Source organism: Acanthaster planci, linkage group LG03 (assembly GCF_054643075.1).
Source record: "Acanthaster planci isolate LZ-2023a linkage group LG03, COTS_SCS, whole genome shotgun sequence".
Lineage (NCBI taxonomy): Eukaryota > Metazoa > Echinodermata > Asteroidea > Valvatida > Acanthasteridae > Acanthaster > Acanthaster planci.
The window spans coordinates 25,266,108-25,291,185 of record NC_141779.1 but is presented as its reverse complement, the minus strand read 5'-3'; the positions used below and the strand labels follow the sequence as shown (position 1 = coordinate 25,291,185).

At 39.4% G+C, this 25,078-nt stretch overlaps 1 protein-coding gene and 1 long non-coding RNA gene across 9 annotated transcripts in view; one reads left to right on the top strand and one right to left on the bottom strand.

The window, feature by feature from the left end:
• Nucleotides 1–25,078, top strand: part of LOC147799757 (uncharacterized) — a 108,079-nt gene that overhangs the window by 20,500 nt on the left and 62,501 nt on the right. The window lies entirely within an intron of this gene.
• Nucleotides 1–25,078, bottom strand: part of LOC110981066 (triple functional domain protein-like) — an 85,096-nt gene that overhangs the window by 17,984 nt on the left and 42,034 nt on the right. For 4 of the 7 annotated variants that reach the window (XM_087134256.1, XM_087134259.1, XM_087134255.1 and 1 more), the window contains exons 4-19: nucleotides 15,050–15,160; nucleotides 13,655–13,855; nucleotides 12,497–12,586; nucleotides 10,808–11,046; nucleotides 10,520–10,586; nucleotides 9,229–9,341; nucleotides 8,854–8,923; nucleotides 8,442–8,528; nucleotides 8,074–8,166; nucleotides 7,714–7,764; nucleotides 7,515–7,592; nucleotides 6,877–7,065; nucleotides 5,044–5,209; nucleotides 4,874–4,928; nucleotides 3,568–4,531; nucleotides 2,578–2,852 (exon numbers count right to left, since the gene is read on the bottom strand). In XM_087134256.1, the coding sequence (XP_086990382.1) occupies nucleotides 2,578–2,852; nucleotides 3,568–4,531; nucleotides 4,874–4,928; nucleotides 5,044–5,209; nucleotides 6,877–7,065; nucleotides 7,515–7,592; nucleotides 7,714–7,764; nucleotides 8,074–8,166; nucleotides 8,442–8,528; nucleotides 8,854–8,923; nucleotides 9,229–9,341; nucleotides 10,520–10,586; nucleotides 10,808–11,046; nucleotides 12,497–12,586; nucleotides 13,655–13,855; nucleotides 15,050–15,160 (2,849 nt within the window). The remainder of the gene's footprint in view (nucleotides 1–2,577; nucleotides 2,853–3,567; nucleotides 4,532–4,873; nucleotides 4,929–5,043; nucleotides 5,210–6,876; nucleotides 7,066–7,514; nucleotides 7,593–7,713; nucleotides 7,765–8,073; nucleotides 8,167–8,441; nucleotides 8,529–8,853; nucleotides 8,924–9,228; nucleotides 9,342–10,519; nucleotides 10,587–10,807; nucleotides 11,047–12,496; nucleotides 12,587–13,654; nucleotides 13,856–15,049; nucleotides 15,161–25,078) is intronic. The other 3 variants (XM_087134258.1, XM_087134261.1, XM_087134260.1) reach the window with 3 other exon arrangements.

Genomic DNA, 25,078 nt, shown 5'->3' with positions numbered 1-25,078 from the left:
TTACAACGTTATCATACACTGCTTCCTGATGTCTTATAGTTTTTGGCCAAAATTGCACGTCAGCCGTGGTATAACCGGTTTATGAAAGACTACTTTAACATTAGTGTTTATCTTATTCATATAGCTACAATGACTTCTAAAATATTTTTACATATGGTACTAATATTTAGGATTTACAGTTCAATCCAAAGCTATGAATAGGACTGTCCCTCCCCAATTAACACATGTATTTGCTTTCAAACAACTTACAATGATAAAAGTACTTTTAAAACTTAAACAAAAATTACATTCGTGGTTCAAGTAACTTTCTGCATTACTAAGTTTGATAAGCTTCATTCTTAATGTTCATTTAAACAAAATTAAACCTAAATCTCAGATATCTCGATTGCAAACATGGAAAAGTTTTGGGTTTTAAAATTGATTGATTAAATGAAAAATCAAATAAAATATAATAGGACAACAAGGACAATTTGTATAAACATTTGCAGTTTCTTGCATAAATTGCCTGTGTCCAGGGAATATCGTAGGTCTGTTTTTAAAGCAGTAGCAGGCAAATTTATCATTGGCAAAAACCCAATCATTTCACAAACTAAGCTGCAGTGGTGTTTTCTTATACCCTGTATTATCAAAAATGTATTTTTAAAGAATCAACAAGTCTCTAGATTGTCTCCCCAAAGTTTTTATGCTAATATGCCATAGGAAAAAATCCTAGACTTAGATTCAACTGACATTGAGAACTGTAATTTCTTAAAGTATGGGTGAAAATCTTTCCATCATATTTCCCTGATACTTTTTCACTGAGGAGGATTTTTCACTTCCAGTTTTGTCCCCAATGTTTCATAAAATGCATCTTGATGTTTTGGTCCTTCAACAAAATTCAACATATTCATTTTGCTTTGCTTTTCAATTTACATTCTAGCAGGATTTTCCTCTTTTACTAGAACAATTTAACAATGAGACAACCACACAGTAGGTCTGCAGAGAGGTTCCAATGTTTTGGCAATCCCTCCCTCAACCTCCTTCCCAAGAACAATTATCTTCCCAAGAACAATTATCTGATGAAGCCTGTGGTATATGAAGAGATTTGATGGACTTTTCTTGAAATGATTCAAATTGACACAATGTTTGGTTTTTAGGATGGAATTTTCATGGATGGAAGAACATGATTTTGTTGAAATGCTTATGATGTGAAAAATGGGACAGAACAAAAACAAAAACATGCGTTTGGCTTTAACATTTCAGGTTCAACTCTAAGTTCATTTCTAAGAAAGATGAGATGTTTCGTTACGAACTATGATGAAAAAAATACAAAGCCCATTTTGTCAAAGCCAGGCTACAAAACTGTAGACTAGTCTGAAAATCTGATAGAAATTTGGAAATCTGGATGGGTTTGATGGTTTTTATTTGATGGGAAATGATTCTCAATGCCAGTCTACAATGGTTGAGCTCAACTATTTGAGCTTCTGTCAAGCAATAGGAAATTTGCAAATACAGAATTCACTATTTTTGTCAAGCAAAAAGCGCCATCCAATAACATGTTATGTTAAAAAACATAACATAGAAATTTTGGTCTTTTTTCTTTGTTGTTCCAAAGGGCAACCAACAACCGTGCAGCCAGACTTAGGTCAATAAAATATATAACAGTTGGAATTTGAAGTTGTTAATAATTAGTCTTGAGATTTAGTTGTAAGAGCTAAGGGAAGCCAGACACCATAGTTTAGAGCCAAGCAGGAAACTTGTTTCTCTTTGTGTTTGTTTTCAAAAAGCGTAAGTCACACGAGACAACTAAGGAGCTTTCTACCAGCAGCTAAACTAATCATTGTATTCTGCTAACTGATTTCATCATGTCATTCCTTCAATGTAAAAAGTAACCAAAAAGTTTTTTCCAATCAATTAATTCCCCCAACAGCTATTGCAATATTTGACTTTGGCTATCAAGTTTTTAGTACTTAGTTTCAATTGTTTTAATCTGAAATTTGAACTTGTGTCAACAATTAAAAAAAAATGGGATAAGATCAGAGCCAAACTTAGAATACAAAATGCAACATTAAAAGAATGTATTGCAACGACTTGAGAACATTGCCATATTTCTGCAAAGAAAATCAAAGACACTGGCAGGTTTGTTTCTTCAAATTGTAAAAAATGCTTGCCTTTAAGATTTTCCTAAAACGTTAGAGGAATGACCGACAACATTTGTTGTTTTTCACACTTCTTTTCCTCTCTGATGTCTCGGGACAACAATTAGCTTCCCTGACTGGCCCAAATCCATTCAAACACCACACTTCAAACCATATGACTATATTAGTACTGGATCAGATTCATAGCAAAGAAGATCCAACAGCATGTCCAAACAACAAAGCTACTAGTCTCCTCCACTCAGTTTGGTTTTTGAAAACAATAGTTGAAGTCTAGAAACATTTCAGAGGATTTTTATTGTTGCTGTTGTGAGATCAAAGAACTGGTGTGAGTTCAAGATGGCTGTGTTGGTGGTGGTGGGAGATGAAATTTGAGAAAATGTCAACAAGGGGGAAGGGTAGAAGGTAGGTTTCTCAAACACAAAGAGGTGAGTTGCCTTACTTCGGGGTTGTTTCACTGCTGGTGGCAGAAGTGGGATCAGCTTGTGTAGGAGAGCTTCCTTGGTTTCCTAGGAGATCCTTTGTATTACCCAGGACACGACCAGGCAACCAACCCTCAGCTGCTGGTGAGTCTTGCGAAGAGGCTCGATGAACCAAGAACATGTTGTGCTGATTGGCAGCCAGAATCTGCACCATGTCACCCTTGGTAACCGTGATTTCATCTTCCTTTACTGCCGTGTAGTTGGAGATGATTGGAGACATGCATGTGGACTCAACCTGTTGAGTTGAAAGTGACATTTACAAGGCTTCAAGTTTGGGTACAAATCTACAAAATAGTTGTTGACTGCTGTCATATGGGATATAACATTTTGAACACCCAAGGGATGCATAGTGCGTGAGGACAAGCCAAGGGCCCTATGCCTACTCAAAAGTGTTCCATACTTCATATCCCACATCACAGCGGTCATCAATTGTTTTTTTTTTCATATCTCTCATATCTCTTTTTCATTCACTCTTGTGTGTGCGCATTGCATTGTGCAAACCTAGCTAATGCAATTTCCACCAATCAGTGTGACGTTAACTTATGTATTTTTCTCACGTGATCATTTTGAGCCGATGAAGAAACACTACTGAAGACAGAGGTATGTTAATCTTGTTAGTTGTAATGATCACTGGAGTGCACCATTCTAGTTCAGTCATGTCTGCCAATCAGTCAACTCTATCCACCTGTCTAGGGCAGAGTATCTCCAGCTCCAATTTAATGCATCAACAGCTGGGCTGTTTGATGAAATAGTTTACACTGACTTCATCCATTTGAGGTTGAACAACGGAAACTGACACCTTTGGATCTGAAACATCAGCAGTTGCTCTATATAGCCTTAAGCTGGTGGTATCCAAATTTAACAGTGACTTCCTTCTTGGGCTTTACCTTGGCTCAAAGTGTATGGTTATTTTACTAAGACAATGATTAAATTTCTTAGGGGGCACTCACAAATGTATCATCTCCTTCAGCACTGGACACAGATGTGTAGCTGAGTCGATTTTGCGTTGCTCCAGAGGCCTCCATTGCTCTGTTTTCAACAATATTTCTACTCCGGTAGGGTGACGAGTCTAACGATACCTTCCTGTTCCCACTGGCGCCTAGCTCTTGGTCTTTTTGGATGGACCCTGTGGAGGCTCGCTTGGATCTTGGGGAGACCCCTTCCCTGCTTGGCGGGGGAGCTGCTAGCCCAACTGGGCTTGGTGTGGTATCCAGGGGTGGTGGTGGTGTGCCACTCTTAGGCAAGGTCAGTGATCCTGTGGATCCACCTTGGCTGGATTTAGTAGGTACAGAATCTCGTGCACTCTGAGTTCGTTTGAGCGGACTCTTAGAGTTCCTCTGTGCATCGGATTCCTGATCCAGAGGTGATGCACCTGCTAGATCCACGTTGCTTGACAGCGGGGATGATTTGTTACTATTCTTGTCTATGCTCTCCTTGGATGACCCTGTTTCCTTGCCTCCCTTCAAACTCTCTTTGGATCCCATCGGGGACGTGTCCCTGGACTTACTTGGTCGGAACGAGTGAAACAACCCGTCAAAGAACTTCTTGCGCAGTGAGGGTGAGCCACTTTGCTGGTTCTCCTTCTCACATGAGTTCTTATGGTTCTGAGTTTTGAGTCCATCTTTTTCAGTCTTGTCTTCTGGCTGTGTGGGCAGGACAGGTGGGGATGTAGGCTCCTCAGGTTGCCCGCTCAGAGGTTTCTTCTTGGCTGCCTTCTCTTTATCCTTTAACTCAGCCAGCGAGATGGCGGCCGGTGCTGTCTGGTTCTTACGATGGCTTTTAAGACTACTGAAGAGGGCGTGCTGCTTTTGAAGTGAGGAGGCGGGCTGGTCACTTGTCTGTGAGTTGGACTTGCGTAGTTTGGAGAACATACTGCTAGCTGATGAAGCTTTGGCTGGAGGGGCTGGTTCTGGTCTGTTGACAGAAATTAACAGAGACACTTTGCTTTTTCTGAAAGGCCTTTTTGATAGACGTTTAATCTCCTAAAAAACTTTCATTAAGACTCATCAAGAAGAAAGTGATTTCCAGAAGAAATGAAATATATGTAGGAAATCAAAGTAAAGAAAAAAGAAGTAGAGTAAAGACAGAAATGCATATTAATACAGAAACAGATAATTTGGTATGGTCTAATCCATCGGGTCTACTTGATAGGCAACAAAGTTTTCTGATGCTACTTCTTCTTGTCAACTGCAACATCTACAAACAAATCGGTAGTTTCAATATCCATTTGAAGATGAAAGAAAAGCTCCAGCCTACCCTTTCTTGTCGGTAGAGTCCAGACCCTTCTGGTATTGTATTGGAGACTGTAATGCTGCAGAAGAAAGTTAAAAAACCAAAGATGAATTAACAAACTCCTATCTAACCTTCTTGAGATTCCTAGACTTCCGAGAGCTGCCCTACCTCTTCCTCCTCACTCTTGTTCTTACCTCGTAAGAAGTCCTGCTGCTGATTCAACAGATCTCGTATCTCTTGAAACCAAGTACTCTTCTCTTCTGGTGTCTGCGTCTGGATCAAGAACTTCTCTCCTCCTCGCTCAATCAGTTTAAACTGCAAAGGCTCATCTTCGATGTCTTGTATGGACAAGGTGTTGACCTATAAACAGGCAATGGGTTCACTCAGTGTCTTCAAGCTACTTTTTTTTCTGATATTGGGCAAAAAAAAAGGTAAGTGCAAGCCACTATCCCTGATATTCACTTCAGTTTAGCTTGTGTCCTATGAAACCCATCCCTTAATAATTGACCACTGCTTAAAACATATTTTCTGCTGTGAAAGTGGACCCAGTTTTAATCAATGCATGGTTGGCCAATGATTTCCAGCTTTAAGTAGCAATGCCAATATTTGTTATGGGCAGTAATCCAAGGTGTGTTGCATGACATGCCATAAACCCAACTTCAAGATCCTCGAAAAACTATATCATCAGTTGATCTGAAGGGGGTTAATCACTGTAGGTGTAAATTCCCAATTTTTTTCTACACTGAGCTTGTGACATAAATTGAACGCACAATCCATTTGCCACTAAATGCGATTAATGCTGATGGTTATCAATCCTGAAAAACAATTGCTGGTCACAATCACAATCCTACATGTACATGTGTATCTCCAGCATCAAGTCTCAGCCCCTATACCTATGGGAAATACCTTCATGCTCTTCTTGAAGATGTATCTCCAGCATCAAGTCTCAGCCCCTATACCTATGGGAAATACCTTCATGCTCTTCTTGAAGATGTATCTCCAGCATAAGTCTCAGCCCCTATACCTATGGGAAATACCTTCATGCTCTTCTTGAAGATGTATCTCCAGCATCAAGTCTCAGCCCCTATACCTATGGGAAATACCTTCATGCTCTTCTTGAAGATGTAACTCCAGCATCAAGTCTCAGCCCCTATACCTATGGGAAATACCTTCATGCTCTTCTTGAAGATGTATCTCCAGCATCAAGTCTCAGCCCCTATACCTATGGGAAATACCTTCATGCTCTTCTTGAAGATGAATCTCCAGCATCAAGTCTCAGCCCCTATACCTATGGGAAATACCTTCATGCTCTTCTTGAAGATTTAACTCCAGCATGAAGTCTCAGCCCCTACACCTATGGGAAATACCTTCATGCTCTTCTTGAAGATGTATCTCCCGCATCAAGTCTCAGCCCCTATACCTATGGGAAATACCTTCATGCTCTTCTTGAAGATGTAACTCCAGTATCAAGTCTCAGCCCCTATACCTATGGGAAATACCTTCATGCTCTTCTTGAAGATGTATCTCCAGCATCAAGTCTCAGCCCCTATACCTATGGGAAATACCTTCATGCTCTTCTTGAAGATGTAACTCCAGCATCAAGTCTCAGCCCCTATACCTATGGGAAATACCTTCATGCTCTTCTTGAAGATGAATCTCCAGCATCAAGTCTCAGCCCCTATACCTATGGGAAATACCTTCATGCTCTTCTTGAAGATTTAACTCCAGCATGAAGTCTCAGCCCCTACACCTATGGGAAATACCTTCATGCTCTTCTTGAAGATGTATCTCCCGCATCAAGTCTCAGCCCCTATACCTATGGGAAATACCTTCATGCTCTTCTTGAAGATGTAACTCCAGTATCAAGTCTCAGCCCCTATACCTATGGGAAATACCTTCATGCTCTTCTTGAAGATGTATCTCCAGCATCAAGTCTCAGCCCCTATACCTATGGGAAATACCTTCATGCTCTTCTTGAAGATGTAACTCCAGCATCAAGTCTCAGCCCCTATACCTATGGGAAATACCTTCATGCTCTTCTTGAAGATGTAACCCGGATTGTTGAAGCTCCCTTTTTTCTTCTCCAGTGGCTCGCTGAAGATAATGATCTGCTCAAACATGAAGACCCTCCGCTCCTTGAACTTCATGTTGCTGAGGTTCTCGGTGATGCTGAGAGTGCCTTGACGTAGAAGCTTCCCTTGGGCAGTGATCTTCCCCTGTGAACAGATTCAAACAGTGTCAACAGCCATTAGCTGGTGTTTTGGTCTAAGGCTCTGATAACAGTGGGGTTGCAATAAGCAATAGCCATTGCCATAGCCTGAAAAGATCAATTTGGGCTTGGGAAGCAATTAGTTTGCACTGGGGCACTATGTGCTTTTGTCATCCACTCTGGCTTGGTATGACAGATAGCAGTATTGCAATAGTTCAGTAAAAAATGAAAGGCCAAGGGCAGGATTGAAAGAGGAATATTAGGGAAGAACTTCATAAACCTGAAGGCCTTAAGGATTTGGAATCAGTTTTGATTTAATTGGTGCTTCGGTGTTTTCAAAAAGAAACCTTTATTCTATGTGCTGCTGGTATAAAAACATGCAGAGGATGTACAAAAGGCATATACATTGCCAAGTTCTCAAAAAGAGTGACTACGAGGGAGATGATGGGGACTTACGTCAAAGCCTTGTAGTCTGCTGATGGCCATCATGTCGTTGGCTCTCTTAGGGACAACACACATTATCTGAACTGCCGCCTGGTAGACAGAAAACATGTGGTAGTTAATTAATTGCTCTTAATACTGCTTGCTCTGAGAATATAATGACCCGTTATCAGAAAGGGAAGAGCATTAACATGACAGGTATTTGATGTCTTACCTCCAGTGTTTCTGTGTCTAACCCAGCCTTCTTTGTCTGTTTCAGGAAATCCTGCAAGAATAAACAAACTTTCATGACGTCTAGTTTGTCCTCAGTGAAGGTCATAAGACAGTGGTTACTGCAGCAAATGTTACATGGAAATTGGGAGTGGGGCATGGAGCAACGGGGAGGGGGGGGGAGGGAGATGACTGTTGGTGATATTCATTCCCATGTAGCTACATGATAAATGCCATTTTACCATGCACCGATAACCACCAGTTTGCCTTGAAACTGCTGCTTGGGATCAAGTAGAAGAGACTTCTTAAGATTCACAGACATTTTCCTATGATCCAGGAAAAGTGTGAAAATTGTCCAACTCACCTTCAGAAGCAGCTGATATTTCATGATTCGTTGGACTGGCTTAATTAGGAGATCAGCCAGGGCTAACTTGTGACCTAGTTTGACTCGTACTTCCTGCAATACCGATGCAAAAAAAAGGACATAAATTCAGTTAGTTAAAAACTTAAGCCAATTTCAGATCCAAGAAACAATACATAAATTATCATCTCTTATTTCACTCTGTTATAACATTCTCTCTTCATTCTAATTGTGATGTATGAAAATAAACCAACCACCATGTCTCAAATGACAAAAATTTCAACCATCATCAACCAACTCAATCTATTTTTCACATATAAACTCATTTTGACAGGGAAATTTGGGTAATATTATACTTCAGAGATACTTACATCGAAGAATGATTCATACTCTGAGACAATGAATTCTGATTTGGGCTTGTTCTGGCAATAAACCACGTACATCTGTAACCTCCTCTCCTGAAACAAAAAAACACAGACACAAAAATCAGTTCAGAAACATCATGACGAATTGAAAGTGTCAGATCTATGATACTCAATCCAGGGCTGTGACTGGTTGAACTCTATGTATAAAACAGAAGAACAAACTCTGGCATTCAACTGGGAAGTAAGAAAACGCCGGAATTCCAAATGTCACATAACTTTGGACAGTTGCAGTAGCATACAATGGAAGTGAAAAAAGGACAAAATCAGCCGATCACAGGAAAAATTGCATGTCTGAAGACTGCAACAATGCTATTAAAATTTATCCAGATAAATTGAGTAACTGCAAAGTTCTCCTCACGTATTTCTTAAAGAGGCCTCCAAGGAGTCCAGGATTTTCAAAACACTTGGCAATCTCTGCAGAAAAAGTTCTGTGGATGAAAACAAAAACAATGTTGCTGATGGTGACTTCAATTATTGACAGGACTCCTGCATTACATGATGCTATTTTGTTTCAACAAGTACATGTTATGTTGACTTTCTCCATCTCTCCCTCAACAAACATGCATGTACATGTACCTACAGTCGAAATGAGAAACATGTTTCTGACAAAATGCCTCTCTTTATGTGTCTTTGTCATAACCCATGACATATGAACCTAATTTATTCTTCCTGATGCCATGACCCATGACACTTGACCCACAACTGACGTTCCGGTTGTCCATTATACACTTACTCTTTATGCCAGTCATATATTTGATGGATGTTACCAAAAACTATCTTTATCTTGCCTTCTTCAAGACCTTCTGGTTTCTGACAATTCTCATCTTTGAGGAACACAATGTATTCCTGTAAGAAAGAGAACAAAAACTCCAGATTCACAGAAAACTGTCTTGGACAGTAGAGAGCAGCAGAAATGGCTAATTTCACATGACATAAAAATAAATCCTAACATAACATTCTATTTTCATGGTTAACCACTTTGTGCCGGGGTACACAGTTTCAGGAACATAGGCTTTACATACGAAGCTGGGGAGCCCAAAACCGGAGAAAAGAGCTGGGCCTTCTAACAAAAGACCGTACTTGGAACAAAAGACTGAGCTGCTGGAATTGCCAACATTTTTTCAGTTGTCAAATAGCGGAGGAAATCCGTCATTGTTTTGAAAGATTATACCACTGTTTGTGGCGTTCAGAATGAGCGGATTACCACCAGGTACAAAAGTGCTCCAGTGCTCCGTGATACAATACCGCTGTACGCTAATCTGGCCCATATTGAAAATATGCCAGCAGTGCACTGTGCCGGTTTTGGGAACAAAAGAAACTTACACAACACTGCACAATCTGGGCTTTTTTACAAGGCGGCAGGCCTGGCTGCAATACTCGGGCTTCAATAAATGTTGTCTGTCAGATTAGAGTAGCAACCAGAGAGTCATTCGTGTGGGTGTAAATGTCCAGTAAATGAAATTTTTAAAGAATTTTGAAAACAGAAAAAATAAAAAATTACTTGGCCCAGCAGAATCAACATGGATAAATGGGCCCGGCGCAAAGTGGTTAAAAAGAATGTACATGTATATTATGCTCAGACACATCTTTGTATGAATACATGTAAAGGTGCCATTCCATGCAAATACCGGTATATTACGTGCATGTCCTCTCATAGGACTGCGCTACACTTTGCCACCTGTTATCGTAGTGTATAAGTGCAGGATGTTCAGCTTTGAAATTCTAGATGAAATCTAATATTACAAATCATGGAATCTGGAAACAATATCCATTGTTTGTGGCAAGAGTAACATATTTACCCTGGATTTTGTGTTGATTATCTCGGAATTTCGAAGGAATCTTATTTAATTACATATTCTTACGTACCGTTTGCACAAAGCAACCATCTTGGAGGTGTTCTAGTGTGCATAAGGTCTACTCATGCTATATCTCTGTGATCACATATAGATATCTCCAAGATGGTCACATGGGCATTACCATTCTTTACAGGTCTTTAATGAATCTATTATTTGCTACCATCTTACCTCTACAATTTTGCCCAGGTCTTTCACATAATCCTTCTCTGTCTCCTGTATTTCAGCCATAATGTATCTGTCAAAAAAGAAAGGAAGACAAGCCAAATCATTAGGGATAACCTGGAGTTGGGTAGTGGGGTATCAAGGTGGAACTTGAAACTAAATGCTCCTGCTTGCTTCCACAATATCTGCTGAGAACCAGGCATTCACAACAACACCGCTACCTTGGTAACCCCTCTTTCCTGGGCATTTCTGAGCACTCAGCATGTTCCACGACATCTGTTTGTCACCACTTACGATCTCTTCTGAAGAGCTGCTTCTTTCTTGGCCTCTTCCTGCTGTGCCTCTGTATCGCCTGTCTCCCCTTCGTCATCAGATGTAGGTGATGTTGTCTGCTCTAGATCACCCAGACTGATGTCTCCTTTGGCTACCTCATCCTCCTCAGCTTGGCCTGATTGACCTTCTTTGTCTGCCTCAGATGCGTCACCATTGGTGTTGGCAAAATCCTTTGAGGGATTGACACCTTCCCCATCCTCCTTAAGACAAAGAATTGGCACAGTTATAAGATTTCAAGAGTAAATAGTAAGTATTACTGAAAAGCAACATCTAGAACACTTTCATGACAAAAACTCTTAGCGAGCGTTAAAAAACAGGTTTTCCCCACCAAAATTATGTCTCAAATACCTTGTGTTTTTCTGAGAAACTCTGATCTGCAGGAGTGTTTAATAAATCAAGAGTGCATATAACTTCAACATGAAATATGCAACAAAATGTGTAAAAAAAAGACTACCTTCGGGCAAAGCTATGTCGCACCTTTCAATAATTTAATAAATAGACAGGGCTTATTTTTCAGCTTGATGAATTTGTGAGACTGCAGACGAGAATGTCACTTATATTAGCCAGTGACATTTCTGTGCCAAATTCACTTTATGCACATCAGATGCAATGTAATAATCCGTTTTTGCTCCAAGCCAAAAGTTCACTTGACACGCCCAGAACTCCCCTTTCGGAATGAAAAAACCTCTCAGAGACTCAGACAGTAACTGAATGAGAACTGAACAGAATGAGTCAGAAAAAAGAGAGGACTTGGAGAGAGAATTCTTATGACAGAAGGAAACCTGAGTGGGGGGAAGTGAGCGATGGAGGTGCATGCCACTCTCTGAAGATAATCCAGGCTGATTATTACTGATTAATCCCTTGATTCAATTGCTTCATTCAGAAATTGACCATTCCCTTGGTAGTGAAATACAACTCTGTCCCTGTGTCTATACTCATGTGATATCACCCTGGGGCAACACATATCACTTTGACAATTTCAAAGGACAAAAAGCAGTGATTCTCTCACAAAAACTTTTGGAACCACACTTGCCTACATACAACAAAACCAGGAATTTCCACCAAGCAATGACTAATACCCCACAAACCAACAGCAACAATTTTTGGATTTAGGGCTCTGAGAATTTTAACAAGAAAGTTTTTCACAGAGGGTGTTCATTGTTTTGAAAACTAGGGGTTGGCTGGTGGGGAAGGAACATTTTTCTGGACATTAGAAATTTGAAAAGTGTTAGCCTGGGTAGAGTTGACTCAGAATAACATTTGAAGGAAATACAGCACATCAACTGTCATAAGGGGAGTACCATCTGATTCGACAAATCACTCTCTTTGCTTAAAATAACACCAAAGGAAAGACACAACTGACCATACAAATATGATGCTCAAAAGAAAAGCTGACCTCACCAGCAACACACTATAAACATTTTAGCAAAATTAGCACTGAAATTACTTAAAGCACTCAGCAACCACACAAATAGCTTGCAGTAAAATAATTGTTTTAATTTTAAAAAAATTACAAGTTTTTTGACAATGAAAACCAAATAAAGCAGAGGCACAAAATCTATATACATCTACAATTCACACGGAAAACAAAATTTCTTATTAATTTTTTCCAGAAAAAAAAAGATGATTCTCACAACCAACAACACATACCCTTTTCTGGCCAACCATTTGCTCAATTTCGGAGATTGGGTCCGGTCCTGAGCCAGCCACATCAGGTGTGGGGCCAAGGGACAGAAGTGACTAAGGTATGGGTGACGGATGCAAGAGGAGGTGATAAAGAGATGAGGTACGAGACTTAGATAAGTTTTGATTTAGTTAATTGAGTGCGAACAGTCAATGTGTATGAGGGTGTCATCGGTGTCCACTCAAAAATGACAGCACTATGTCAGGTATTGTACACAAGAACTTATCTGTGACATAATAACTGTCGAGTGACGTGAGACCTGTCCTGTGCCACAAAACTGCTTGTGTTGACAACTTTTAAGAACAAAAGCTGATGCACTTTCTTGCATTAAGCCACCGCTTTTAGGTACCCTCATTTGTGCTTCAAACCTGAGATTCGTCAATTGAATCTGAAATACTTTCACTTAAATAACAATTACAGCAGCAGGTACGGCACATCTGGATGCTGTACCTGTCACACAATTACTGAATGTGACTGATAATGGAAACATATTTTGTTTCACCAATTCATAACAATAAACTACTGGTACCACTGTCTGTGAAATTAGGAAACATCTCCAAGTAAAAGTTCACAGTAAGTAATTGTACCAACAGAATGACTCATTATACAACCTTTCCATCAGTTCCTTCTTGTGAATATATCGCCAAGAATTTGAGGCATTATGTCTTTGAGGAAGACATACCAATGTTGCAATTATTGCTTCTGTTCAGTAGGAAGGAAGGGTAATGTTGGTGTCTGTGTAGTATGCAATGGCTCTGAGATCATGAACATGTTTCCTGGGAACAACAACAGATCACAGGGGAGGGAGCAACAGGCAACCCCCTCCCCTTCCCGGGCAAACTTTTGTTTAAATGGGACTATTTCACTTCTCAGAGTTGGTAAAAAGCAAAAAATCAGCCTTGAACCTGAGGAAGGCAATAAATGGTTACATAAGAAACATTACTATTTAGGTCACTCCGAAATTTGATTCCAGATTTGGTCTTGCCTGAGAAGGTAGAGTCTACTTCAGGAATAATCCCTTGGTCTGCTAATCAGGGTTATGATAAGAATGCTTTGCAATACCTGAATATTCCATGGCCTACTGATCAGGGGTAAGAATGACAACACAGATGACTTGCATTTACCTCCTGTCCTTCCTCCTTTTCTGAGGAGGCAGTACGAGTGATCAGGGTGGAGTGATTCTGCAGCTCCATGGGTGGAGGTAACGGTACTGCCTCAATCGGCTCCAGATTGTCTTCGTCATCGACTGGCGATTCAGGGGGAACTGTGGTTGCGGATGGGCGGGGTGCCAGGAGATCCTCTTGGCTCACTGCTGACACACGCTCCTGAAGAGAGAGAGAGAGAGAAAGAGGAAGAAAAGTGAGGAATTGAGGCAAAGCAGTGTTGATGACTCTTGGTACCTGGGTGGGAACTTATGCAGTTGGAACAGGCTTGCAGGTTGATAAGTACATTGTAATGATGCAAACATAACGCATGCAAAATTAAGTATGTTTTTTCAGCATGTCGCAGTGCAAAAGGAACAACTCTTTCAAAATGATTCCAGCAATACTCAATACAATAGTGTCAAGCACATGAGAAATTCACATGATTTGCAGTGTACGTGTACAGTATCAAACCACAAGTGGGTGTCTGGGTATTAGATCACGCATAGTCAGGTAACATGCAACTGCTGTACAGGTATACCGACATGGAACTGGAAGAGATCAGACAACTCAACTTTGGCATTTTGCCATCACATGGACTCTTTTTAACCAAAGATGATCTACCAGCAAGGATGACAATCAAATGATTTAAGGAATTCAATCCTCTTTCAATTGCATATTTTCTGGAAAATAAAAGGCAGGTCTCTTTAAAATGCTATTTGGATAATGAGTGGCTGGTATTTTTCATGTAAAGAGGGAATGTTTCTATGAAGAACAGTGAATATCTCAGTCACATCCAAACACAATATGCGCTGTGAAATATCCAGGGCAAGAAATGACATGAAAATACAATTACTGCTGTCATGCAGCAAAATGGAAAACAGATGCCAACGGCTTGATGATCAATCATTGGTGATCATATCAACTTATACACAAATGGGTTTACAAGCGACAGTAAACAATTTGCATTCATGATCAATTATTCCCAACTATGAATTTCATTGTCACTGTTGCAAAGAACTTTCTCACAAAAGCCACTTTTGTTCGAGCATCACTTTGTTGAATATTTCCTTTTAAAATTTTGTTAAAGGAAAACTATTTTCACTAAAACTGCCACAATTTTCCAACCAATAGACAAACAAACTGCCTTTTGCAAATTTTCCTTTAAGATTTCAAAGACCCAGAAATCCACCAATTCAAAAATTTTAGAGAGTAAAATAAATGCCCTCAGTGCTACCTCTAAAGGACAAGATCTAGACAGGGGATATGTGAACAGGTATAGGCATGCAGCACATAGCAAGGCACAGGGTGCTTAGGGAGACAGGGTCTAAACCAAGCATGGGTGTCAAAATGGTGAAGAAAAATGTGCATATGTACATGTAGGTGACGGCTGGGTCCACTCACGTCTTCCAACAAATCTTCTCCAGCAGCTAGGGGTGGGTCCTCTTTCAGAGGGTCTTCCTCATTGGCTTCATCACCAATTTGTTGCTATGGGAGGGGTATTATATGCAAATGATTTCATACAGCAGATTCTTTCAAAATGTGAATTGCATCACCCATCTTGATTATGTGTGCAGGTAAGATACACAAATACCATGACAGGTTAATATAGAAATAAGGCCATCAATTTTCATCATACATTTATTGATAGGGGAACTCAAAAATATGCAAATGAATCGTGAAGTGCAGCCAAAGTGGTTTTGTTACATGTTTCAAATCACTTTGCATGTTACACAAGTGTAAACAGACTTATCCTAGGTGACCTTTACATAGCTGGGTTCTGCTGATGTCTGGAAAATAAATTAGTTCATAATCACAGGTTTAAAAACTGTGCTAACTTTGCAGTGGCAGAACGATGATGTGAGGTCAAGTTGAGAATGCAAGGACGGCGGGTGAAGAGATGGTTGGAGATTGAGGACCATGAGTGATAGGTGAATTCGAGTGTCTTCATAAGTGTTGGGATACAACAACTTGTCAAGTGAACATTATCATCAGGCAGAATTGAACCTGCTCCAAGTTCTTATGGTCATTACCATTTGCAGTCTACAAGTACATGACATCTACTGATAGGAAACCCAATGTACAAAAATCACTCTCGCAATTAATTAGATGAACATCTGTAACTGACAGAAATCTAATCAGTTTGAACCTATGCTCAAAGTGCTAATTTTAATTAGTTTCAATTAATTAAATATATTAAAAAACAGTTATTAATCACCTTACTGCTACTAATCATCAAGAAATTCTCATCTTTGAACTACATAAAAGGAATTGAAAAGAAACTTTAACTCATATTTCCGCTAGTTAAAAATCACACAATCAAATAAACTGTTTCACTTGAGAACATGCATCACCCAACAGACTTTACACGGCACTTTAACAACTGTTATTCTTGTTCTTGGTTTAGCTAGTCATGGGATGAGAGCCTGCAGACAGCCTATCCCATTGGGAGGTATTCATTGTAATCTTTAACTCAGCTTGGTAATTAATACTGCAATTAGTGAGTCAATGTTGATGATCAGGGGTTTTGCTTTCAGCTTGTCAGTTCAATTTGATCTCTTGATTTCAAATACAACCCTCTCAATGTCACATGATGAAAAAAAAATCTCTGAGCTGTATAGGTATAGGAGATATGGTTGAAAAGTATATTGAGGCTGATGAGAGGCTTAAGTATGTGAGCAATGCGATGTCTGTCAGGCAGTAACAGAAACTGGAGATTAAGAATAGTGCCATCAGAAACAGATTATCCAATTGCATTGTGGGACATCACACAGACAGGAGACCATATCCAAAACAGTCTTCCAGAGCTACATGTACCGGTATGGGTGAACATCTGCTGTCTGCGGGAAACAGCATACTTACAACTGGCAAGACCTAGACTTTGCTCTAGATAGGCTTGGATGCACTAACCTAACCATACAATTCATGACAATGCTAGGTGCACTGAGCCATCTAGCACCTTGACTAATTACAGTACCTCGCTCTGAAAACAAACTTATCATGGGATCCATCTGATAACCAGTCAAGTAAGTTGACATCACCTACATGTGCATATTTAAATAGTCCCCATCAACTGTACGTGCAACTAGGAGAGCAAGGTTATAATTTACCCTAAAATACCGGTACAGCACAGCTCAGTGGAAAATCCAAGAATCTCTGAAAAATTCTTATTTCCTACATATCCACCAAACAATAGTCTGTGAAACAGACAAACACACCAAACTGGGATTTGGTGAGCACATTGTTGGCTTGTCTGTGCAGTAAAGTAACAACTGCAGCAATGACAAACATGAAACACAACAACATTTGGAAATCCAGGATATCACTTCCCTCTGAATTCCACAACCCATTTCCTACCTTGTAGCTCACCTTATTTTGTTGTGTCTCTATCCGTTCTTCCCCCAACGATGATCTTTCATCAACTTAATGCATGCAAACATCAAGGTGAATAACACATGCTAACACATGTGAGCCACAGACCGTTATTACTCCTGAGGCCAATTAGAAACGGGATGGTCGCCCTGGCAACTGATGATGTCACATTGTATTTTTGTGTGGCCTGTGGATCAGTTCTGACTAGCACTAGAGGGACCTGGCAAAGACCTGATATACTATTCTGTGCTGTAAACAAACTGTGGACGGGGGAGGAATAACATGTTGATTCCATTTTTAAGGCACGGTAAAAAACTGTATCCTAAAGAAATGCAAAGACAACCCACATCTACATGTACCTACCACAATTTTAGAACCTGAAAGCAGCTAAGAGCTTGGTTAGCTGTTTCGGTCTCCGGCCGAAACAGCTATTGTTTTTCTTAAGGTTGTTTCTTTTCTTTTTTTTTTTGATTTTTGAAAAAGCCTCTCTGTTCGTCAGGATTTTTTGGGGGGAGTTCTTCTTTTGGGGCCAAAAGCGCAAAGACTTTGCACACGTTTTTCTGTGCAGCACTTTTGCCATTAATCTTTGTTGCAAAGTTGGCATAGGTATAGTCATTATTCCATGAACGTGATGTCATGATGACATCATCGTGGGTCATGTGACGTCATCACAAAGTCCATTATTTCAGAGCCCTATATCTACAGAACGAGGTCCGATTGGTTTGAAACTTGGTATGTTATTAGACCGGGATGTGTTCTAGATGAAATTTGTGATGAAGTCATCATGACCTCCTCAAGCAATCAATATGTATGTTTTAGCTTTTTCGAATACTTTTGGCCATATCTCACTGATGCAATATACTAATTACAAAACTGTTTTGCATTAGAAGCCTTGGAAGTAAAAATTCTACGAAAAAGCCCAATGCTCTGTTGCAAACAGACACAGAACCTCCTGGTTTTTTTTCTTCTTTTCAAATTTTTTGCTACTGACATAACATGGGGTTATTCTACACACCACTTTTGGTCCTTACTTTGGGCCAATTTACTTCAAACCTGGCACATTGTTACACTACCACCCAAGGACGTATGCCGAATCATGACGTCATCATGACATCATCACCTGATTTATTACAGAATTTTGAATATTGAATGTTTGCCCATTTGTTTTGTACACGTTTTCCAACAGCCAGAATGGCATGCACTTTGGCCACTCCACAAAATGAAACTTGGTCCAACCAAAGACTATACAGCATAGATGGCCATAGAGGAATGACGTTAGTTTGACATCATAATTAGATTTATTATTTAATTTTGCAGAAAATGTGGACACAGGTTTCGGAGCATTATGCAAAGTTTCAACGGTCACAAGTTGCTGATATTTTAAAAGTACTCCCATGTTTCTAGAGCATAAAAAACGTATTTATATAATACACAATAGTGAAATGCCTTAATGCAGTTTTTGTCTTTTCTTTTATAAAAAGTAAGGACACTCTAACATTCTTTAACTCAACTTAACTTCAGACCGCTTTCAGTATTCAATATTTTGAGTGTACGTGCATTTCTAAACATATGCTTAAATTCCACAATCTGAGTTTGTGCTGCTGTGCACTTGCAGATACAGTTGTTAAAAGTAATCATTTGTCCACTTACTGTCGATAGGAAATAAGATGTACTTTTGAAAGAATTGTCCGAAATTGATGTTTGCATTATATTTCTTCCTGTCTTTGAAATCGACGTCTCTTAGTTTGTGTATACCGATGGCCCTAACAGTTCCATATCCTCTGGTGTTAAGATGATTTTACATGGTCACGGTTACAAAGCCGTACACTGTATTGCAGAGAATCCTCCCGGCAATCAAACCCCTTACGAGAAAACTGCAGTGCACCCTCACTTGATGGTATTCCACGTTTTGTATTACGTGACTGATAATTTCCCTACGTTCGATCATATTTTCGCCAGGGATGAGGCAAGAAAGTATGCAGTGAATTGAATTAAGCATTAGCATTTGAAATAACTATTCATTGTTAGTTGCCCATTTTTCTTTAAAGTAGGCAAGGGAAACATTTTGTTTGTCTCTAAGATCCCAATCAAGGTCATCTTATTCTAAAAAGATATTGAAGAATGTTGATTTTTGGTCTCGCAATCACATACAAATGAAACTGAACTGAAAGTCTAATAACAAGTTTGTGAAGTCCGTTGTCAGCAGCCCTATACACGTATCTCCTGAATAACAAATGCACATATTCCATCGGGATGAAATTTCGCAGATAATTAGAAAAGAGAAATGTTACAGACAAACACTGAGCTCGTGATGATCTCATGATCATCAGGTTACAATTCACGTGACATTAATACATGTACATGTATTGCATTCTTTGAGGTGCTATATCTCCTGAAATACATGTCTGATCAGGTTGAAACTTTAAAGATATGTCTATCTAGATGTATTGTAGATGTGTGATAGACGAAAATTGACCTCATGGGATAATGACGTCATCAGATGACAAGTCATGTGACATTAAATATGCATCATTTCAATCTCTATATCTCTTGAAGTACATGTCCGACCCGGTTGAAACTTTGCAGATATCTGTTAGGGGGTGTGTGATAGACAAAACTGGACCTCGTGGGTTGATGACCTCATCAGATGACAAGTCACGTGACATTAAATATGCGTCATTGAAAGCTCTATATCTCTTGAAGTACATGTCTCAGCCGGTTGAAACTTTGTAGATATCTGTAACTGGGTTTGTGATAGACGAAACTGGACCTCGTGGGTTGATGACCTCATCAGAGTCACGTGACATTAAAAGTGCATTCTATAAAGCCCTATATCTCCATTAGTACATGTCCCAGCGGATTGAAACTTGCAGATATGCAATCATGACAAACAAAAGGTTCCCCAAACAGCTCTGTGTTTGTCCACAAACACATCTCATTAACAAATATTATTGCTGATGTAAATTTTTAGGGGTAGGTATCACAATAACCGCACTTCAAATCTGGGATATACAAGGCAGAAGTGGGTTTTTTAAAGAGTACTTTTCAAATAAGCAAATAAAGCAACCAGGGAGAGAACCTAAGCAAAGATCAGAGAGTCTAGAATGCCAACTCCTGAGCAGTCTTATATTTTGAACCTGGCAACTTTACCCAATTAAAATTAACAACAACCCCGACAAACAGGCTTCAAGGACATACATGCACAAAGTGCAATCCAATCAATGAGTACAACTTGTACATTGCAAAACTGACCACGTTCTTGTTCTTGTGAAATCAATAATAAGAGGAGTGATAAAATAAACAGCAGTGGAGTGAAAATTACACCCATGACCTCTGCAACACTGTAATACTAAACACCATCAGTCAGCAAGATACAAGTACATGTAGCTCACATGATAAAGCGACATGCAGTAATCATTACCTAGCTACATGTATCTAGATTTCCAAGTCAATTTCTTTGTGCAGCTGAATACAGCAACTGAGGAGTATCCTGTGTAGGAGACATGCAATAGGGAAAACTGTTGTTTCTCCTCAGCTTTGTCAGGAACTATGGTACCACTGTTGATCTGTGTATCAGTAATGTGATAACATTTCCTATGAAATCATCATCTGCATAGCAATTACATTGTACATGTATGTGCCCACTGTGTGGAGTGTGGAGAGAGGACAGAGGACATGTGTTCTCAAATCTCACTTCATGTGAGAGCAAGTTTACATGACAAAGAACTTCTTTGGAAAACAAACTGAACGTTCAAATAATTGGTATATTTGACCTTGCCAGCCTGGAAAAATATTCCCTGAAGCATGGAGAAGTGTATTGCAAAGCTGCCCAGTGTTCTAGCCATGGTGGGCGGCACCGGGCGGCCACCATGTAATACTGCAAATTTCCGCCCAGCTCTGGAGTTCAAATTGGCTGTGCCGCCCAGCACGAATTTTCCAAAAATGAACTGAAATATTACGTGTTGAGAACGTCAAGCAAGTATTGTTAGGAGATCCGGATGTGAAATAATGGGATATAATGTAGCCTCCCCCACGGCAGCATGCACTTGTTAGTAGTCTTGGCTCAAGACCAGCCGAACGGCAGTATCAATAGAGGTTGCAAATCCAGTCCAGCTATGAGCCACGAGAGCTCGGCTCACTGCGCTTGCTACACTTCCCAATCCAAAAATTTACCCAGCACTAAACGGTTCTAGCTACACCACTGAATTTGCCACAAATAATTTTTCCAAATTCTAACATACATGTAAGTCAAAGAAACCTACCGATGCTTACAACTAAAGATCTAAAAGAAAAAGAGATTTAGCCAAGGCACTGTGAAATGGGCAAATTTCTTTCATGAAAATGTTGACTTCCAAGTACCAATTACTCAATTTTTTGCTTGAGGAATTTTTGTACTGCCTTTTATGCATAAAAATATCATTACCAATCTGATATGTAAAGAAATAAAGACTTCTGGGTGAAATTTATCAGCAATATCAGCTTCTTGTGTAGGCTACCAGCTCCACAGCTTAATAAAATACCTACTTATAAAAATACATTGGTAATCAAACTACCTGCATTCTCCATTCACTGATAGATTTCAAATCTTCATGGCAAGATCATGGTTGTTTATACATGTGCCTGGCACTATGAATTCACTTCAATTCCACTGCTGACCCTATTCCCAGCATGCCAATACTCCCCCCTCTGTGCCCTGAGTTAGAGAGAAGAACAAGATATCCCTCTGAAGATGAATTATGTGGCGCATGGCAGAAACTCTGGTAGCTGGATACCTTCCACAGTTGCACAGACAAGTCCTGCTGTGTCCACTGTTATCATTACATCATATGTGCTCTAGGGAAGCACTTGATCTTCCAATACATAGGGAAATATAAATGGGTGCACGCAATGAACCATGCTCTCAGGATTTTCTCTTTAGAAGCTGTTTTTAAGCGTGCCTTGATTGGCACACTATCAACCTACATGTTGTATACTCTTCTGCACACTCTCCTGAAAGGCAGGGAAAAAATATTCTAAAATGAAGAGAACAGCATATGCCTTCTCTTCTGTATCTTTTAAATAAAAAGGATAACACAGTTCTCAAAAATAAAGTCCCACAATAGCCATGAAGTTGGCAGGTTTTACACATTACATCCACATAGTTATGTTCCCAGGAAGGTGTGTCTTAAAATTTGCAACAAGCTGTTTGGAATTTAAAAATTCAATGGGAAATTTATGGGTTGCTTGTGAATACAATGATTCATTTATGTGGGCATTCAAGTACTGCAGGCTTAAAATACAATCTACTGCCAAGAGTAAAGCCAACGCAATGTTGTGTCTTCCTACCTTACAGTGTGAAGCCAGCGGGAACAGGGCCAAATTACCTTCCCAGACAGGATGGATACAAGAAGCTTAATTAGACAAACAGCTGACAGAATGACTGTCTCTAGACAGAGTGCAAAAGCTTGAATCATCCTGGCTCCGTCTTGCTTCCAAGGCAGCTCAAAGTTAAGGGGGGGTGTTAGGCATTCACGGTTCAGAGGTTGCCAGTGTAATCAACCACCCGTGTACATGTACATCCTTTCTACGGTCAATGTATCAGATTCACAACACATCTGAACATACATTGTATGTGAAGTGTGTGGGTGGGTGATTTGTTAGACAAAATGGAGACACTCAAATAGTCTATTTTCTCCAATGTGTTACTTGAATTCAATAAAGTTACAGACTTCGTTTTTAAGCAGTTATTTCCAAGCATGTCTAGCTTTTTGAAACAGTGCACGAAATTGGTATTCAAACTTGGTCCACTGCCTTTAAGTATTCAATTTCAGACAAGACATTCTTAACGCTTCTTTCCAGACAAAGTTTAAATAGAGAATCCTTTCTTTGACAAACCAAAAAGGGGAAAAGATATGGCATATTATTTTCCTTAAAGTTAAAACCTACTTAAAATAACCAACAACTTGGTTCCTCAATGAAAAGTATTTTGAATCTGAATCTTACGTAACCCTGAAATCATTTGTATATTTTCTTTAAAACTGAGAAAATAATCTTTTCAATATACCTAACAACAAAAATAAATTCATTAAATGCCAGCTCGAACTGGACTGGATTTTACATGTCCTGCTGCAATTCAAGTGAAGCAAAAACTGATCTACAACAGGTGATTTTTTCATCAAGCTTTAGGAAAACTTAATCTGGAATGAACAGACAGAGGGAATACGTTTGGGTTGATGGAAATTGGCTTTTATCTGGTACTAGTGATGATGTCAACATACTAGTGAAGTGTGGACTGTGGATTCTAGAAACAAAACATCCAACAAGAGTTAAAAAACACAAACGAAACAAATCAAAGTCATCCCCAACATAAACACCCTATTATTTTTGGAGAAAGCCATACACGGGAGTAAAAATTTCACTGCTCTTAATTGACTACTTTTGACAGAGTTTGACTCTGATTTTACGTTCTTTTTATTAGTCTTGAGGCATTCAATTGTAAAGAAAACTGGATTAACTAAATGGAAATGCATTCCTTGAATTCTCTTGCTTGTAAATTTCTTCATCAGAAACAGAATTTCATATTGTTGCTCTTCTGCCAGTGGGATATATACAGTTTGTCTTAGCCTGTGTGACAATGGAATGAGTTGGAATAATTTCAAAGTCACTGGAATTCCAAGGCTGTGGGTACTATCTCATCAATAATAATGACGCAGGAAATTGGACACGGTAGATTGATGTGTGACAGATGTAAGAACTATCTCTGACAATATCCTTGTCTTTAGATGGTTCACATATTCTTTTACATTGTAACCATGTTGTTGTCAGAACATGGAACTTGAAAACACCCCCCCAAAATAAACCCTGTATCATTTCGTAACTGTGAAAATAATCCTTTCCTGCCATGTGACTATGCAGATGGTGGTTTAAATATCGAGGGTACTACATGTACATGCATAATTGATGCTCCCCGACAACAGCATTTCTCTTTAAAATTAATCTGGGTATGTTTCCCTTTAGGGATGGGGGCCTGGCAAGTTCATGACCTATCCTATGCATGGAAACAATCAAATCTTGGGTCTGTCATGCATCAAGCCAACAAAGTCAACAAACCTTATCAATCAGCACCTACGGAACATGCCATGGTCAACTTAAACTCTGAAATTCCTAACCTCTGATAAAAGACATCAGAAATTGAGAGTGAAAACAAAGTTTGAAACTAACTTTCAACCAAAGAATCTCTTTGTGAGGGTCAGCATAGCTTATCCATTTTCTTGGATAAACATCCAATCAAATCCTATCCCTTAGGCATAGATCCATGAAGACAAAGGCAGTTGTCTTGGTGACACCCCCCTTGAGGTCATGACCCTCTCGATCTTGACAAACAAAGTCCAACTAGGTCAGACCATAGGTCAGACAATGGATCCTGTCTGTGTTTCAGCAGGTGATAATGGCTGTTATGACAGTTAACTGACCCCATTTAATACCCTAATGGGATGTTGACAGCCACAGGGGGATCTCATCAAATAAAGACAGCCCGTAACAATGATCAAGATTTGTGAGTTCAGAATGTACTGTTAAAAAGGTTGCAATGAAAGAATATGGAGCACAGATAAACTATACATGAATGCATGCAGATTTCATTGGAGACATTTGATTGGATCTCACTATTATGTCCAGGGTTCTTCACAACAAAACCCATGTATGTTCCAGTTTTGATTTTGAGGGTTGTTAGTAAATTAAAATTGCATTAAGCGGCCACATCAAGCCTGCAAACTTATACACCCATATGAAACTGCAAACTCATTTATGATAACACTAGTAACCTGACATTAAATGTTTTTTGCCTCCCAGAGCTGTCAAAGTCAACAAGAAGCACCCGGGGAGGAGTTCTTTTCTGTCATTATTTTTGACTCAAATACATCAATGACATGAAGTGTGCTCAGGTGTGTTGTGATAGGATCCACTCATGTACATATATATGTCTCTTTGATTTGCCAAAAACATGTCAGAAACATTAGAAAGTAATTTGTATTTTCACGAATAAAAAATTAGAAT